Source organism: Microchirus variegatus (genome assembly GCF_963457635.1).
Source record: "Microchirus variegatus genome assembly, chromosome: 23".
Classification (NCBI taxonomy): domain Eukaryota; kingdom Metazoa; phylum Chordata; class Actinopteri; order Pleuronectiformes; family Soleidae; genus Microchirus; species Microchirus variegatus.
The window spans coordinates 7,891,985-7,911,732 of NC_139824.1; the positions used below are offsets into that span (position 1 = coordinate 7,891,985).

A 19,748-nucleotide genomic window follows, 5' to 3' on the forward strand; every position below is an offset into this window, starting at 1 on the left:
CTCAATTCCACCAAAGTGCAGGCAGACTTCATAGATTTCAATATGGCCTCTGGCTGGACTGCTTCAACCAGGCTTCAGCTTACATCTGTGCGTCCCACACGCAGGGGCTTATGGGTAATGGCGTTTATGTTGAATATCCCATTGCAGCCTTTAGCTTGCTTGATAGTTGTTAGCTAGAATAAATACTGGGTCATAAAACTATGTATTTCAAATTCCCCAAACCCTATAGAGCAAATGACGCACATTCAATTATAAATAAGATTATAATATTGTTTTGTTAATCACAAACAATATTGAAACTACAGACCATTTACATGCCTTCCGGTTGGATGTTCATACGTGGTTGAAAGACACATCCCAATCGTTCTGTTCAATATAGAAACAACAGACACTGAATTGTTTGTTAATTCTTTGTGTTTTTGTTTAATAAACAAATATCGTACAAAAATACACGATCAGTTAAAAATGTTTGTTCATGTGTTCAATGTAAAATAAAAATAAAACACGCTGGAATAAGCACAATAACTCTCTCATTGTGCCATTTTATTTATGTTTTTACTCTCAAGGCTTTGACTGCATTTATTTCGTAAGACAAATAATATAAAAGGGAACTTTCGTCTTTTATGTGCATATGACAAAATATTATTTTATAGATGCATCAACCAATGCTCTTCATATGGTTCTCCTTACATTAAATTCTCAGTTAAATAAACTATCATTTTAATAGTTCATATACATATAAACTATTAATATATATATATATACACACACACAGTATATACATCTTCAATAGAAAAAAAGTAAATACATTCCTCTTGAATCTTGACAATATCTAAAAATGCATACAGAAATGATCTCATTTATACATGCATCAACCAGTTTTCTCCATTTAGGCTGCCAAATTACTTCTTTTTAATTTTTTAATTTTAAACAGATTATTTTTTTCTCTCTTTTCAATTAAAAAATAAATAAATAATAATAATAATAATAATATAATAAATGTTAATAGTGTCGCAAAGTTCTATTTTGTATATTTCTACACAAAAAATTACCATTTGACCTCACATTCAATTCTCAGCCAAATACATTCTATTATTTAATCCTTTTTTTACGCGTAGAAGGAAACTAAAAGAAAGAAAGAAACTAGCCTCTTTTGTATGATGTGGTTGTACTTTTGTATGTTATTTTATTTTTTATTCTATGGACCTCCTGTGAGTCCGCAATAAATATTGAATTTAATTGAATGTATGCTTGTAATATAGTAAAAATGTAAAAATAATAATAAAAATATTCAATAGAAAGAGTATATAAGTTAAATAAATAAATAAACAAACAGATAGACAGACACAAAGTGCGATGAGCATGATTGGACAGTAGGGGGCGAGCGCGTGCAGTAAATGACGTGGTCTGCTCCAGATGACAGCCGGAGGCCCTGCTGCTGCTTCTCTGAGGTTTACTCTTCCGGGGTTCAAACTACGAGTCCGCTGAGCCAGAGTATAGTCGAGGAGGACCACTGATGATACGTTTGTAGTTCATATGTGGAACGTTTGCATCAACGAACAAACAGACAGTTAACAAAAAACTGTCCGGTGCAAGAGGACGCTGAGGAAGACATCAGTCAACTACGACCACGGCTAACAGTCCACAGCTGAATAGTTAGCCACGGCCGCAGAGAGGTAACGTTAACTAAACTTTTTAACCATCGCTGTATTATAATGACCGTATGTTTTTTTTGCAGAACCACTGGAACATTAAGATAACACGAACTAGTCAAAGTTTTTTGTTGTTGTTGTTAGCGGAGTCTATTTCTTCGACATTACGCGTAATCTGCTGTTAAGCTACGGTAACTTAAGCTAACAACACGTCAACGGGTCTGTTGCGTTCATGTTACCTCAACATGATTCAATGGAAACCTTTTGTGAACAGACAGTGAGAAGTCACTGAATGTGTTGAGCAAAAGCTACATGACACATGTGATACAATATTAATGTGTCCAACAATTAAAAAACAAAAAAGTATCGCTTGAGGGTTTTAGTCACGTGACTGTGCAGCAACAGGTAATTCAGCAAGCACCATTTCCGGTGTGTTTGTATTTAACAAATAGTTGTTTTCCTCCAACAAATATTTACCTCTCAAAGTGGCAAAGGCGGCCCGTTAAAGAAATGAATGGGTTTTATTGATGAGAAACTGGTTAAATGAACACATAAACGTTACCTTACATTAGCTAAGGGAAGGGGCTGCTGATATTTACCTGATCATTTATTTACTGCTGGAGATCACCATTTGAACTAATTAGGAATAGGTATCAGTCCGATACTGGTCAAAGTCACTTAATCGGATATAGGACAGATGTATATCACATGCTTCATTATACATAGATTGTATTTTTTTTTTTAATTAAAAATCAGCAAAATCATTTACGTTATGTTTGAGCTGTTTATTTCTTATTTTTTGGGGAAAACAATATTTGTTACACAGTATATCTTTGAAATGACTCGGCACAAATGTGTGTCAACAGCTTCATTTAGTTCATAAATGGTCTAAAATGACTGATATCGGTAGATACTCAAGTTTGTGATATCGGTATCGGACACAATAAAGTGGTATCGTCTCGTCCCTAGAACTAATGCAGCAATATACTATTATATAGGGGTTGTAATCACAGAGTACCTTGTGATACATGGTCCACGATGCCAACGATATTACGATACAGCGATTCTGTCACTATTCTGTCGATCACTTTATTGCAAGACAATCATATAGCGATTAATCTGTCTCACTGATGAAAACTAAATGTCCCTGAAAAGTTAAAAGTGCAGGATTTCTCTATTTATTCACAACATGGAGAACAAAAAGACACTGTTTACGCTGTAAACTCCCTCTTTTCTTCGGCCAGGTGACTTCCGCCCAAGTTTCCCTCATTCTTTTGAGAGGGGAGGAGGAGACATCAATTAGCGACGCCCAGCAAGTGAAACTGGGAGTTTTCTTTAGAGCGCCTTCATTTATTGATGAAAATATCAACATATCCTCTGGTGTATCGATTCTCGTATTGCAGGAAGGACAACTATATATCTCCAAATCTATATTTTGACCCTCTCTTACTATTAAATTATATATTATGCACAGCGCAAATCATAAAGAAAGCTTATCAAAGTGTTTTGGGTATCGATAAAACACTGTAGGTAGATTGTATTCCAGACAGTAGAATAGCAGATTTGGGAAGCTTTTCCACTCTGTTATATCCATTTGAATTTTTAAGATGCATCACTGCCTCACAGATTCAGGGTTTGTAAACTTTTGGTTCTCTCTTACACTGTCATTAAATCTGAGTTAATGCGCTAAGTATATGCTTTTCTGAACTATTCCATGCATAAAACTAGAGGTCGACAAATATGGGTTTTCTAGGACCTATGCTGTAAGTTTGATAAAATATAATCGTAATGATACCCCGGAACTGCTTAAACTTACATTTATTTAACACTTATTGTCTGATCTGTATTCTGAGTCTGCACTGTAGTGCACTTACATATTTAAAATGTAAAATAATGTAACATTTTGGATGAAAACACAATGTCGTATAGCTGCTGGCTGCTGGTTTCTGACAATAATATCAACTGAGACTATATTCTACCAATGCTTATTATTAAAAATATAGAAAAGGTTTGACCTTTAACATAATAGATGTGTAGGTAAGTAAAACTGTCCCATCTGTTTTAATTGTATGCATATATGTTGTATATACTACAGCTATACAAACATATGTAATTGACCAGGTGTCTGCCTGTAAGTACTGTGCAGAAAGTTGTTTTTAATATCTGTCTTTATGTAAACAGACGCTTGGTTCTTAAATATAATGATATATGGGTGTGTGGTGGTAGTGCATTAAAGCTGACTAAAAGCAGTCAGCAGTAGCCCAACATTGTAGGACCAATTCATACCTTCCTATATTCTGTTTGCTTTCAGGTATGTCTGAAGTTAGTCTTGAACCTGAATCGGGGAGGACCTCAGCCGAGGACCCTCAGATGGATTGTGTGGAGGCTGACAAATCAGAGGAGAGTTTGAGTGACGATCTGAAACAGGAGAGTGTAGACTCCACTAGGGAAAGTGATCGCACAGACGAGGTGCTGTATGACATTGATATCGACAGCGGTGACGAAAAAGCTGATAACAGCGACAAGGATGTTCAGGAGGAGGAGGGGGATGTTCGGGGGCAGAGTGTGGTGAAATGCAGGGATGATGGTGATGCTGCACAGGAGTCTGGCAGAGTAGACAAAGCGGAGCATGAGATAAATCATCGCATTGACGCAGCTGAAACACCGGAGGAAAGTGGAAATGCTCACACAGGAACAAAGGTGATATTAACCTTCGTTTTTGGGAAATCAACTCTCTAGCTTCTTGTCAAACTTCTCGCACTTTCACTCTGAGCAAGTGTTCATGTTGCTGTTTTGACTTGGATATGCTGTGCTGGTGGTGGTGGCTGTCTCTTTCCTATAATCAGATCATTATTTGTTGGTATTATATATTGCTATTATTTCAGCTTCTGTTCTGCTTTGTTGGAGGTTTACTTAGGTCAAGCTGTTGTCGCTGTCGCTTCGGTGCTTTTGGTGGTTTTCTTGCTTGTTTCCTTGTGAGTTTGCAGATAATCAAATGTTTGCTTAGTTTTTCTGTTATACTGACTTAACAAAAAGTATAAAATGTATCATCTAAGCACTTTATTAGGAACGAGCATGTTATAACTGACTGGGTAAAGTCTCCCTTTGCTCTCAGGCAGACGGCCTCAATTATTTGTGCCACGTATTCCAAAGGAGGTTGGAAACGTTCTTTGGATATTCTGCTCCATGCTGACATGACTACATCACATAACATCTGTCGATTTGTTAGCTGCGCATACTTTTTTTCTTTTTATTATAATAATAATTTGAGTCTTGAGGCATGTTAATGCTGCCAGTATCCATTAAAGTTGAGCACATGGTCAGATTCAGTATCAATATTCAGGCTTTGCTATTCAAATAACTATAGGTTGATATTAAGGGGTGCACAGTTTGTCAATCGTTACATTCCAACAGCGCCTGACTGTTGAATCAACTGATTCCTTCTGTATATGCTAAAGTCTGACCCTACTATCTCTACTATTATTGTTATTGTCCTTGATAAAGTGCTCCAAAAGTGTATGTTTCATGATAGTGTTTGAGACACTGACCTTATTTTTGGTTTAATATTCATGATTCCTGCTGCGCGTACGTAGTAGCACTCCTCTACTGCCACATGTGCTGTCTTTTGTCACACACTGACGTGGTGAGCATAAGTGACAGCATGCATGTAAATAGCGCTCTCACATTGAACATGCTAACAGTCACATGGTTGGCCACATAAGCGAATGGGACTTGGACTCCTGACTGCACATTCTCTGGCAGTCCTACATCTCTTGTCATTGGAATGTGTGAGGCTTCGTGGCTCTAACTGCACAGCAGTATTTATATTTGCATATTGCCCAATCCCAACATACATTATCTCAGACACTTTACATAGCAAGGCTGAGCTACCGTACAGTGTTACGGAGAGAAGCAGTTCACATATTGAGTTAGCACTTGGCATCTGAGGAGAGGGGAAAACAATCTTAACAGGAAGTAATCTGTGGCAGAATTGTGTAGCCATCTGCCAGCTCAGCTGGTTTTTGAATGTTTATTTTCCCTTTTGCGTTAACCCCCTTTATTTAGCAATTGTGAACATAACCCTGCAATCTACATCCATCTCGAAAACCCAGCACCGTGCAACACGATTCTGATTGTGTAGTAGTTTGAAGGGGGAACGTTGTGATTCTTTCCTCTTTAGCTGACGCAGCTAATTGCACAACAATTGCCTCATTGTTGTTATCCATCCCTCCCTGCTACCACCGTCAGTTAAGCTTGTATCCAGGATACTGAGCTGCAGGCTGCGGCAAACCATGACATGCCATACCTTGCCCCTCTTCATATGCCCGATTAACTCGCAGCCATTTAACTACGACTGCTGCGCCATTAGGCTGACACCGTTTAGATGTTGACATTAATGGCGAGTGTTTGCAGATGTTGGGTGGGGTTGTTTTGGCTCTTGAGACCCCTGATCATTCATGTGCATATTTTTCTGTCCAAGAAGGCAGATAAATTCTCATCCATGGACAGTTTTATCACAGCTGCTGCTAAATGTATACAACCAAAACAGTTCTCAACAAATTGTTTGCTACACTCTGTGTTTATTTACGCCATTGAAAGAAAAGCGCTTGTAATCAGAGATGTGCTTTTGCACACAGCCCTTTTTTTTTTTTTATACTTGTCAGAGGACAATAAGGGAGGGAGGAGTCTGTGTTATCTGCAGTAGGTGGTTAAACAGGCCTAGTCTGTGCGGCATCATGTGGCCTTAAAGTATTCATGTCTGCCAGTGCCACATCACCATAGTCACTGTAAAGCCTTTGTCACCTTGTCCATCCTTAATTTATGTATTTAATAATGTCATTTCACTATTATTTGATCTCCTATTTACTTATACTTTAAATCATGCTTCTGTTGGAAACAGTCGAGCTATTTCCTTTTTATTTATTAATTTGGCCGTGTGTTTTGCATCAGTTTGACTAGCACATACTCATCTACTCATATTTCCTTATATCTTGTTTTTTTTTCCGTGTGCAGGTGTACACAGGATATTTTCACTCACTTTTTAACTTACTGCAAGGATTTGTAGTTGTTCGTTGTTGAAGGTGCAGTGCGTAAGATTACCAAACCAAAAAAGTTAGTTATTACCTCCTCTACCAGGTGTGTGTCATTAGTCAACCCTTAACCAGCTTAACACAGCACGTCCTCAGTGCTCACGTGCAGAGCTCTACAGTTGTGATCCAAGTGACCCAGTTTCCAGGTCCACTGTGACAAGGTCCAAAAGCATGCACTAAAACCAGCAGAGCTGTATTTTCAGCCTGTAATAACAGTCAGCCAGTCCGTTGTAGCACACTCACAAACTGTTGTCTCCACCCTGTGGTTGTCCAAGAGCCAACATGCAAATGTGCAGCTAAACAAGCCATTTTTTTTTATCTGTGTGTCATTTGAATCCACAAACAATGATATTTATAACCGCGGAGAGATGTGTCCCGCAGCATTTGCTCCTGTGGCACAACAGTAGGGTACAGAATGACTTGACTATGGCGTAAAGGGTTTCATGTGACAAAGCAATTGACTTTTGAGACCTGCACAGAAAAAAAACCTGACATGAGTATGGCAATAAGAAAGCTGATATTCTCTATGAAGCGTTTCCACGGAGAACAGTGTTAGAAATCGATGGTGGATTACACAGATTCATGGGTGCTGCATTATGCTGTAATGCTTTATGGCCAATATAACTGCAATATCTTTGGTTCTACGAAGGCACTGTCCACAAGATGGCAGTCCACAGCTGTTGTGTCCTGTTTTTCCCTCAGTGGACAGCTCCACTCAGGTTGTCAGGGGAGGCTTGCAGCAATAACCTGCTTCGTTTTACCTTCCTCATTAGGAAAGCACAATGGCTGAGGACTCCCATAGAAGCTCAGCCGCCGAGATTCCAGTCACCAGCAATGGAGACCTGGATCAGAGCCCCGAGACAGTATTCCAGAGGGTAAGAACTTATTCAGAGGCGTGAGAATGTATACTGGCTTCCCAAGCCAAGCCCTGCATTGGTCCTCAAGGTGAAAGATGATGTTTTGAAGAACAACACCACCTATTGTTATGGTATCTGTATCTGAGGTATCTACTTTACACCTGGATGAAAATGAACAGTGCAAACAAATGTATACTTCAGTGTTTGCAAAATACTCTGGTTATTATGATAGAAAACTTTAAAAGTGTACTTTGTGATTTCCCTTAACATAAGGAGATGTATTCTAGTCACTCGTACAGAGAAGTTATTATGGGTTAATTTATGAAAATACTTTCAGGAAGTATGGACCCAAACTGTTGTGGGTAAATCTGAATTGGTTAGTGATGTTTTAACCAAAGATAGAGATTGATCCCAATCACAAAAACACATCGTTAAGTCCATCAGACATTTTTCATGTTCTTGCTGTACGTGTATGTGTATCTGTTAGGAAATAAAATAGCCGATAATACAATTCCTGATTTCATTTTTCCACAGGACTACCCCAGTGGTCTCGGCGCCCTTAACCTCTCAGACCCTTCAAACTTTTCCCCAACATCAGAGGGCATCATTGAATCGGGACCATACAAAGGTAAACACCCCACTCCCCATTTTCAAGACCATTTTCTGAGTTCATGTGCTCGCTCTCGTCACTGTAATGCACTCAGGCCCTGCCAGCTTATGATATGGTTTGATTCCATTGTAATGTTCAGTGGTTACAAAACCATTTTTCTCTGTGTAAAATTCAGTGGCTCCATGACTGGTTTTTAATCTTTGAAAATTGAAAGGCCCACATTTGAATTTGTAAAGGTTGGACATCCCATTGAAATTAATGAGCTTCCTCTGATGTCCAGGTTGTAATGCTGTTTTCCCTTTCATCGTCACGCTCTTATTACAAATGCAAATAAAAGTCTACCAATGGAGGAGCAAGCTTGCTGTTGACCCTTTGCCACGATGTTGCCATGGATATTTTCCATGGTATTTTCACTGGATAAGGTCGGCTTTTGTTCCCGAAAACATTCGTCTTGTACATGGGAAGAGCGATTCGGTCATTTAAAAAAAGAAAAAAAATGCACAGAATGTAAACATTAGTGAAAAATCCCCCGTGTGGGCAAGAGGAAGACACACTAATGAATCATAATAATTGTGAATATCTCCCAGGGTCAGCCAGCCTGCCCTCATCTCCTGTGGCACCTGTAGCTCCCAGCTCAGCTGTTGCTAGCCGCCTAGCACGCTCGTCCAGCTGTAGTCAGGCTGATAAAGGTACCTGCAGCAGTGGAGTTTAAACAAAATGATACTGAATCGTCAACACTAACAACCCGAAATCTGCTGTACCTTTCTTGGTTTGTCATTAGTTTCTTACCCTCTCCTGGTTCCCACAGATTGTGCTTTAGTCATAATCAAACCCTTCTATGTCGTCTTTGGTTTAATTGCCTGGCTAAATTTTGCCTTTACAGAAGTCTGGGCTAAAGGGATTAATCCTCTGCTTTGCTATTGCTATTTATTCCTATGTGTTTACTGCCTATAGGGTCATTTCCTTGAGATCAAGACATCTTGATTTCTTCCTGAAACATTAGCTTGGCTTGGGAAGAAAACCGCTTTTAATCCAAATTGATTTTCCTGCTCGCAGCCTTTGTCCTTGCAAAAGTTGCCTTCCGTAGTCCTGCTCTGTGGAGCCCCAAAACTGATAAAAGCTAAGACAAGAGATGTAAATGGGTGAATAAATGCTATTATTAGGTGTTAAAATAAATGTCATACGTTGCCTTACCCGTACAAACTGAATAGGCTTTGGTTTAGTGAACTTGTGAGTAACGACTAAAGTTATCTAGCTTTTTAGCATACGCTTGTCAGCTAAAGATATATAGCATACTTAAACTTAACTACATTATTTAGAGTAAATTAATTGAATTGTTTATTCATGCAAGGCAACCAGATGCGTTGAGTTTTTGCCAGATAACCCTTAAGTACAATTTGTCAGTTTCAGGGCTCCGTATCTTTCAGTTCTTCCCTTTGTGTCAAAAACACGAAGAAGCACTGTTTTTCCCTTTCAGAGTTGTTCCCGGTGACTAATTGTGTTTTCACGTTGATCTGAAAAATCATGAGTTTCATCCGCATCCTCTAATGTCTTTAATTGAGCATTGTTGTGTGTGTTGAAGTTTGTGTCTGCAACACAATCAAATTACATTGTTTGACAATTGCAGCACTTGAAATGTACCCCTTTTTAATTTTGCACCGGAGCTTTTTTTAACCCCATTAATCCAATAGCATCATCATCTACTAAGTGAATGAATTGTAATTGTTCAGACGCAATGCAACAGCCAGCGGCAGGAGCGATGGTCCTTTCTGATGACTTGAAGAACCCAGCCATTGAAAAACTGGATCTCGTGAGAAAGTGGAGCATCAACACTTACAAAGTAAACCTCCTTGTCCTTGATTTATTTTCATGTCCCTTTCTTTATTCTGCTAACCCTCTAAGGCTTTGCCACACACTTAATCTTCATTTACAGCTAATTAGGATAAGTGAACTATACCATATAGCTGTCTTTCTTGTTTTAGACTTTGTAGTTACACTCTGTCCCAGAGATTTTCTCATTCAGAATCCATCCCTTTTCCTCCCATTACTTAAATAAAATCACCCCACAGTCCTTTGTAGCATTTAAAAATTGCAGCCTCTTATCAGTGTGTGTTAATGAGCTTCTCCCCTGCAGTGCACCAGGCAGATCCTCTCAGAGAAGATGGGTCGCGGTTCGAGGACTGTGGACCTGGAGCTGGAGGCACAAATTGAAGTCCTGCGCGACAACAAGAGAAAATACCAGAACGTGATGAGGCTGGCTCAGACGCTGGCCACTCAGCTGTCCCAGATGATCAAGACGCAGAGGCAGCTCGGCGATGCCTTCGCTGACCTCAGCCTCAAGTCACCAGAACTCCATGTGAGTCCATAAAGTTTGATAGAACACATATCGACCACTTGTGTTCCTAAACTCTTTAATTGTCGGATGAATACTCCAAACACTAATAATACGCATGCGTTTGTGTTCTTCAGGAGGAGTTTGGTTACAATGCTGAAACCCAAAAGCTTTTGTCCAAAAATGGGGATACACTACTGGGCGCCATCACCTTCTTCATCGCAAGTGTGAACACGCTTGTCGACAAAACAATCGAAGACACCATGATTAACATCAAACAATATGAACTGGCCAGGTAACTTATAAAAGTTATAAAAAAGAAACTTAAATTTGTACCAATGCAACAAGCCTGACACAATATCAAAGTAAAAGTTACTTGCTTCCACTGATGTAAACCAGTAGAGCTGAAACAATTAATTGTCAACTATTTTGATAATCGATTAATTAATTATTAAAACAAGATTTCTGATTGTTTTAGCTTCTTAAATGTGAATATCGCTTGGTTTCTTTGCTCCACATAACAAAGAAATCATTATAACTGAATCATTTTGGTTTGTGGACAAAACAAGACATTCGAGAACATCGTCATTTCCAGCTTTGACAAACACTGATCAACGTGTTCAACGACCCATGTTTTGAACATTATCTGACATTTTATGGACCAAACGATTACTTGATTAAGCAAGAAAATAGCCAGCAAATTAATCGCTTACGAAAATAATCGCTCTATAAACCAGCTTCACTATCCTTTTAGCTCCATTTTGGTCTCCACCAGATAAAGAGCTGTGTTTTCTTGCTGCTAAATACAACATTTTATGTGTTGGTTCATTAAGTTTATGCAAATTGCTGTTGGACAGGTGTCATGCAGTAGGTTATTAGTGCTTTTTTGTTTGGAAATAGAGCTTATGGCATCAGAATATCTGATGAGAAAACAGCAGATACGGCCCATAAAACCAAAACAATGAGCAGAAACTGCTTCGCTGTAAAACTATAGGGGCAACAGACAGATTAAAAGTGTATATTTTACCATTATAGACTGGATGTGTGGTGCAGAGATTTCTCGTAGCCTTACTCTTACACCACTTTAGCTATGTGTGTGAGTTGTGGTGTATACACAGACACAGCTCTCATGTTGTGTAAATTATGTCACATCCCTAGGGTTGAGTATGATGCGTACCGCACAGATTTGGAGGAGTTGAATTTGGGGCCGCGGGACGCCATCACCTTGCCTAAGATCGAGCAGGCCCAGCAAATGTTCCTGGTGCACCGCGAGAAGTATGAGAGGATGCGAAACGATGTCTCTATCAAGCTTAAGTTCCTGGAAGAGAACAAGGTCAGCTGGAGGCTAGCTCTACTCTACACGCCTACCCCAACATATCATCTTAAAGTTCAATGCTCTCATAATCTCCCTTTTTTTTCTCCTTACAATCAGGTGAAGGTATTGCATAACCAGCTCATCCTGTTCCACAATGCCATATCTGCATACTACGCTGGAAACCAACAGCAGCTGGAACAGACACTCAAGCAGTTCCACATCAAGTTGAAAATCCCAGGTGCAGACTCTCCATCTTGGCTGGAAGAGCACTAATCAAAAGTTTGGGCAGTTTTAATGAAATGAAAAAAAAAAAAAAAAAAATCCCAATCTCCCTTCAACTCTATACTTCACTGCCTTTCAGAAGTCTTTCAATTGTAAATCTTTTAACAAAAAAACACAATCCGTTTTAATCTTGGTCTTGAACAATTCCTCTCCTCTTCACCTTTGCAGGTCTTTCAAATCATAGGAAATGCACTTTTTTATAATGTCTTGACAAAAATGTCAAACGGGGAGTTATTGCAGTTATGGCCTTTTGTATTCCAGCTTATGAATGTTGTCTCTCAGCATGGCAGACATGCTGGCTCTGTGAGGGCAGCTACGACTGCCTTTTTTATTCACTATACTTTTCCCCTCTGCGCTCACCAGCTGACTTCGATGAGGATGCATGCTTTATCTAAAGGACTCTATCTCAACATGTATATAAGATTTGACACGCGTTGTGATAACCCCGGGGGCAGAATTACATTCATATATCTGGATTATGCAAATGTACAAATGATCGTTTTTACCAGCAAATTTAAATTAAAGTTGTAGTTTGATATTTTGGTGAATATGCCTATTTGCTTTCTTGATTAAACGATTTTTGTCATTCAACACGACAGCCAGGGGCTGGTTAGCTCAATATTAAGATGGTAAAGGGGGGATACAGTTAGTCTGATTGTGGTCAGAAGTAAATCTTTTTCTTGTCAAAAATCTGGATTTTATTGGAGGTTTTGTACCTTAGGATTGACCCAGGCAGTTTTCTTCCCTGTGTTCATTCCTTACACTACGCAAAATGATACTTGGTGTATGGTCTGGATCCTCTTCCTCTACTTCTAGTGTTTCCCAAAATGTCAAACTGTTCCTTTTATACACATTTAAATGCACTCTCAGTAAATTCCACATGTTACAATGTGATTATTGCCTTCTTCATGCTTGGTATTAACATGTCTTTTTCTTCCACTTTAACAATCGCAGCGCAAAAAGACTTTCATGTGCATTTATTTGCATGTTGAGTGGGGAATTGGACACATGTTAATACCTGAGAAATGTTGACCTGATGCTACTTTTTAATCAATATTTTCCCAAATTTTTTTTTTTTAGCTTTTGCCTATTTAGCACACGGCTGAACAGGCGTGTTGATACCAGCCTTACGTGACTTGAATGTGCCTTGTTGTCACACATTTGTTCGACTCCTTCATTCTTGCTGGTGTTCAACAGCGCCAGCTTTCAGGACTAAATCTTGATGGAAGAGAATGGACCAAATAAGCACAAACACACACTCCAAGGATATAGTTAAAACATATATCAGGTTTTAAACACTCAAAAATATCATCTTAGGGGATTTTTCTTTTTTTTAAGTAAAACGCTTCATTAACATAAAGTCGAAATCTACTTAAAGATGTGTGGTTATTAATGCTATTTATCTATATTGCTCATGTGCACATTTATGTATTTTAGATCAATTACAAAAACTTGTAAGAACTGTATGATATAAAAGGTGTAAACAAGAACACGGTTAACCTGAGGAACTTTATCTTTTGTAAAAATGAAAAACTCGGCGTCCATTACCTGAGCTGCTTCATGATGCTTTACAGTATAAAGTATATTTTTCAGAGAGGACCCCTTTCACTCTGGTATAACTTTGTCGTGATGTCCTCACTTTGCTCATTTGTACTCCAGCTGTAGCGGTTCGAGAGTGTAAACCTTGTACAACAATCTCCTTTTTTTTTGTTTCTCCTTGAAATAAGTGGACATACATGCATATATATTTGTAATTTGCTCTATTTTATTTACCTTCACGTATCTGTGACCAATGCAGCCATTTCGCTCTTTGATTTCCTGAAGACCTACGGTATATTGTGGTAGTACTAGTGAGATATTTTGTAATTGTGAGACATTAACAAATGTATATTCAAAAAGGAATCCGAATGTGGTGGTACCTCTGTGGAACAATAAAGTTTTCTTTTCTCTAACTGTGGAAGCAGTCGTTTATTGCACATTCATATATTTTCATATGGACTCCAATTGCTGTTATTGACTGAGGGATGTTTTTTTTTTTGTTTTTGTTTTTTAACCCAAATCCAGGTCATTACAACCCTGCAACACCCACAGGTTTACATCCAACAGGACCTGGTTAATCCCTAGTATATGGACTTCAGGTTAGTTTGCAGCCTTAGTGATGCGTTTTATCTGTATGTAGTCAAATATGGATCCTCAGAATGAGGGCACAGTTTAGGATGAGCATACTTAAAGCAACAGGTCATGTATGCATGTTATACTCTGGTATTAAGTTTTTAAAACTCCATCTGTGTTGAAATTGTCCGTTTATGATGTAAAGTGACCATGGGTGTTTGAAAGGCGCTGACAAATATTATGTATTATTAGCAATTAAATGTGGTATTGAAAATGATAGGTGTGAGTGTGTGCCACAAAAATAGGTCACTATACTGTATGTTGTTTCTGTTGTAGAAAAACTAAATTGGTATCACAAAACAAATGACCTAATCTGCAGAGCAAAAAAAATTTTTTATTTACTTACTTTTTAAATAAATAAATAAAAGTAAATAAAGTACCATGCCGATACAATTTGCTTACATCCAGTTTATGGATAAAAACCAAATAGATTATTACTGGAATTTTGGATAAAGTGATTTTAAATATATATACATACATATATATATATACATATATATATACATATATATATATATATATATATATATATGTATATATATATATATATATTTACAATTGTCGCAATAATGTTGTGAATTGCAATTACTTTATATCTATCAATCTATACATATATATCTATATATATCTATATATATATTCATGAAGCCATTAACTTTTACACAGACAGTGGCGGAGCTAGACTTTCATGTTTGGGGTGGCAAGGGGAGGCCAAGGCTATTTCAGGGGGGTTCACAGACTATGACAATGAATTTGTTTCTCGAGCAATGAATTGCAATCAGAGTCTCTTAATGTTAAAATGTACATACTAAGCACACAGAAGATCCGATTTGTGTGTATATTTTGCAGTTTATTAACAATGAACAAAATGTAAAAACACATTTTGGCAACAATTTTTCAATAATTAATTACATCATTTTTAACAACAACAACAAAAATGATGAAAAAATGCTCTCTCTCTCTGGTACACAGAACTCATCATCACTGGTTGCGCCACTGGATACAAGGACTGCTTGAGGCGCGCGCATGGAGGGGACACGTGAACGCGCCTGCTCCACCTGGACCAATCAGGTCCCAGGAAGCTCACAACAACACTGCCACCGTCTGTTCCTGCCGCCGCCGTGTGTGTGTGTGTGTGTGTGTGAGTGAGTGTGTGTGTGTGCTGCAGCTCGGCGAGACAGCAGTAGCAGTTCACCTGACACACACACACACACACACACACTCTCACACACACTGAAAAGTCAAGTGTCTCCTCCTCACTAACTTCAACGGTGTCGGAGCGGATTACGTTTCCCGGCGAGGCTCCTCATCCTCACGGTAAGTGGAGCAGGACACTTCCGCCGCATCACCTTTATCATCATTAATAACGCCATTATCATCAATATCATCAGTATACACATCATTTGAACTCTGCTGTGGGAAAGTCCCACACAATTCGTGTTTTCCTCGTGTCCAGGTGTCCACGGCACTGCAGCTCACCTCACACACCTTTTAAATGACATCATTACGAGGATTTAGTGCAGTTTTAGGCCTGCGTGTGTTGCTTTACTGAACATTGACAGTTCGAATTGTGTCACTTTTTTTCCGGCATTTTTGGCTAGAAGTGGTCTACATCCAGTTAGCATGGCTGTGAGTGACCTCTAAATGTGCGTTATTACGTTGAACTGGAGGCTTTTGTAAGCTAAGGTGTGAAATAGGTCGGGTTTTTTCAGTCACTTTGACATTTATCTTAATTAGTAGCAGCCTGTATGTGGGTTTTATTCAATATTATTTAACGTAAACAATGTAAATGTTGGCGTAGAAGTGATTTCAGGTTGTAGTACACGGACTCTGCTAGCTCCTTCAGTGACTGCAGCATTTAAGTCTAAATTTAATTGGCAGTTTACCTGGAACAATATTGTAAATATGCTAGTTATTGTATAATATAATATTATATTATATTATAATGCAAAACTATAATTCCTAAGTGACTTACTACTTAGGGTGGAACAATATGGTATTATATATGATATATCTAACCACAATTAAAAACTTTAAATCAGTGTATCATTGTGGTACATGTCAGAATAGATTTTGAGATTTTAATAAGGCGTTTAAAACACATTAATGTGCAAAAATATGTAACAAATCTGAGGCAAAACATTCTGTAAACATGTACTATATTTTTAAATGTGTGTTTGTGCTATGGATATTATATTGATTATGAACTTTTTTTAATATACGTACTGCTGTTATCAAGCATACTTGAAGATAGAGCTGAAACGATGATGATTATTCACCAAATATTTTGATAATCGTAATCGGTTTGAAGCTTTTTTCATTATTAAAACAAGATTCCTGATTGTTTTAGCTTCTTAAATGTGAATATTATCTTGTTTTTTTTGCTCCACCTAACAAAGAAATCATTAAAACTGAATAATTTTGGTTTGTGGACAAAACAGGACTTTCAAGAACATCATAATTCAGCTTTGACAAACACTGATCAACGTTTTCTTTTTACATTTTCTGACATTTTATGGACCAAACGAGATTCATCGAAAAAATAATTAACAGATTAATCAATTACGAAAATAATCGTTAGTTGCAGCTCTGCTTGATATACATGTGTCACCATTATTCATAGAACTTTACTGTCTATTTATTCAACTGATCAAAACTCTAATGAATCCCTGTAGTTCAGTTGCTATGACTGGCTTTTGAAGACAGCTATTGTACACACATGGATTTTTTATTTTTTTTTATTTTTAAAGTAAAGTGAGTTCAGGAGTAACAAACGGTGTTTAGTGTTGTGGTGATGGTTGTTGGTGGTGACAGCAGCCCTTTTTGCTCAGCATGTATGCCTTTACAACTCTGCCCCTGTCGGTTTTGTTCTGCGCCTCAGACCAAAAGCTTCCTTGGCTTTTGTACGCTTTTATCCATGCTGAGATGAATTAGAGGGCAATCCATTCAAGTGTTGGGGAACAATGCCCCTGTGGAAGAAAAAAAAAAGGGGAGTTTCTGGCCGGGGTCAGGTCAGGGGGGAGGGTGGTGTCACCCCCAGTTGCTGTGGAGGCTGAGAGTAACATGGAAAACTAAATTCTCTGACGTCATGATGAGGAGGAAGATATTTGGGGGCTTGATTTATTTGTGTGGGAGCAAGGAGGAGCTGAATGGTTGCTGGCAACTCGGGTCAACTCAAGTCTTCTTTATTGCCTAAAAATCTCTCCATTAATCGGTCTGCAATGAAAATTACGGAAAAAGAGAGAAATACATGATTCATACAGGTACTTGAATTTTAATGTTGTGTTTTTTTTAAGGAAAGTGTTTGAAATTTGTTTCTGTTCGCTTATGAAATAATTGGCTGCTTATTAGATGAACATCATCTCTTAACACAGTGATGAACACCATAACTTTTAATTTAATTAACCCAGTAACACCTAACGTATTTTGCATGAGCGTAATTACGCAACGGTTTGTGCTATCGAAGACATTACAACATGCAACAACATTTTAACATGCAGTAAATTGTAAATAACTGTCAGATATTGAACGTTATTGTGGAAAAATGGGCAAAAGCATGATGTATTATCTTCTACATATTGTTTTAGGTTTTTTTAACTCCACTGATCCAGAGTCAGAGCTTGAAATGTGATCTGTGCCTGTGAGTAGTGTTTCGCCAGTTTGAAAGTCTTCTCCAATGACTCCCTGTGTCTTTGTGCCCTTGGGCAAACACTTCTCCCCACTGCCATGTAAACATGTTTGCATTCCCTCCATGTTTCCATGCTGGCGTCTCTATGGTGACCTGAGCACCTGCTTCATTTGTCACCTCAGTGTATCGTTGTCACCTGCACCTCACTCCGTTGAAAGCCACTTTTCAGTATGTGCGTTATGATGCTCCCAAAGTCTTCGCGCCAGACTATGAAGGATAGACGAGCAGTAAGATTTTTTTGCCTGAAGCTGATCTCGGCACCAGGCTCAGATTGCTGAAGCAGCAATTGGAGCTGTGAGTGGCAGCCGTCTGCTACAGGCCAGACACTGATCACAGGAACAAAAAGGAGAAGATTCAATGCTATGTTTTTGATCTGTCGCCTCTCTGACAAAGTATCCTGTCACATCTCATTCCTCCCTCTTTAGTCGTTTTTGTTTCACCTGGTTTTCTTTTCTCCATTATATTTTTTTATCAGAAGGCTCAGTTTTGTAGATGACGTGTCATGTGCTTCAGGAAAAATACTCTTGGCATAAATGTCAGAGTTGCTGTGTCATTCTGTGGTCACTCCTACGTGCAGGCCATAGAGCTGAAATCCTTCATGATGTTATTCATAATTCTTATGTAGGTATATCGGTTTTATTGGACATCAAATTAGCCCCAGGGGCTACAGGGAATATTTTGGGGCTAGTGGTGGAGACGACTGATATATGGCCCAAGAATCTCAGTACATTACGTGCATGTTAAAAGTTAGATTATAGTTGGACTAAGGGCGCTTACACACCTAGTTCGATTGCTTTGGTCCGCACCAGTCAGAAAAATGTTACGATGTAGCATACAGACGTGGGTACGGTTTGCTTTCACATTATGCATAATTCTAAACGAACCAAAATAGACCACGAAGACCATCGTCACCGGAACCAGACTAATTTTCTGAAAAACGCGCCACTTTCATGCTTTAAACTATACCGTTTCATCCCATTTGGCTTGGTTGCTTTCCCACCAGAGGAACCGTACCAAAGTAGGACAGATAAAGTGGTCCGAGAGCGGTTGATTTGATGCGCACCAAAGTACAAAGTACACAAACAAACCGAGCCAAGAGACCAAACACGTTTGGTCCGCACCAAATGCTGTAGGTGTGAAAGCACCCTTAGACAATAATTTGGTTTTCTTAATGTCCTGTAAACAAGTTAGTCTGACTAAAATCGAGACAGTCTTAGTCGGACTAACACACCTGAATAATGCAAATGATAGTCCGATTACTCCTGCATGTATGTTTAGTTGGAATGAGATGACATGCAGTACTATTGCACATGGTGACGCTGTTTCTTCAGACAACACTGCAACCACAAGAGCCATGCGCTGTCTAATTTGAGATTAACATGTGCAGCAGGTACATAAAACAAACATACATAACCACAGCATGATCCATCTCATCGTCCATCTCGCCGATCTTTGTTTGTTTTTCTGTGACATAAAGGTCAACGGGAAACCATTCAATACGCACTAGCTTATAGAGAAACTCAGCTGCACCTATGGAGGACGTACTTGCGTTTTGTTTAGCAGTTGTTTTTGTTTTACTGAATCATTAGAATCAATTTATTAAAAAGATTAGTTCAATACTTCCTGAATGACCGGTGCACAGACTCCGTCTGACACAGTCACTGAACTGAAATACAGCTGAACGTGTTGTGATTCCGTTCACGATCGCCAGCTTTCAGCAGAGCTGTCACTAAATACACCAGAATCCTTT

The 19,748-nt window shown here is 38.6% G+C and overlaps 1 protein-coding gene across 3 annotated transcripts; it reads left to right on the forward strand.

Moving 5' to 3' along the window:
- Positions 1 to 1,551: 1,551 nt before the first annotated feature.
- Positions 1,552 to 13,297, forward strand: arfip1 (ADP-ribosylation factor interacting protein 1 (arfaptin 1); the record flags this gene model as incomplete). 3 transcript variants are annotated; one of them, XM_083909609.1, is made up of 9 exons in its annotated part: positions 3,966 to 4,352; positions 7,516 to 7,617; positions 8,134 to 8,227; positions 8,797 to 8,898; positions 9,940 to 10,049; positions 10,344 to 10,565; positions 10,679 to 10,836; positions 11,700 to 11,874; positions 11,974 to 13,297. In XM_083909609.1, the coding sequence occupies 9 exons, from the start codon at positions 3,966 to 3,968 to the stop codon at positions 12,127 to 12,129; spliced, it is 1,506 nt and encodes a 501-aa protein (XP_083765735.1). In that variant the 3' UTR covers positions 12,130 to 13,297. The 3 variants fall into 3 exon arrangements, with proteins under 3 accessions (XP_083765737.1, XP_083765735.1, XP_083765736.1); XM_083909611.1 differs by lacking the exons at positions 3,966 to 4,352; positions 8,797 to 8,898 and adding an exon at positions 1,552 to 1,676; XM_083909610.1 differs by lacking the exon at positions 8,797 to 8,898 and having other exon boundaries at positions 4,323 to 4,352.
- Positions 13,298 to 19,748: the final 6,451 nt, after the last annotated feature.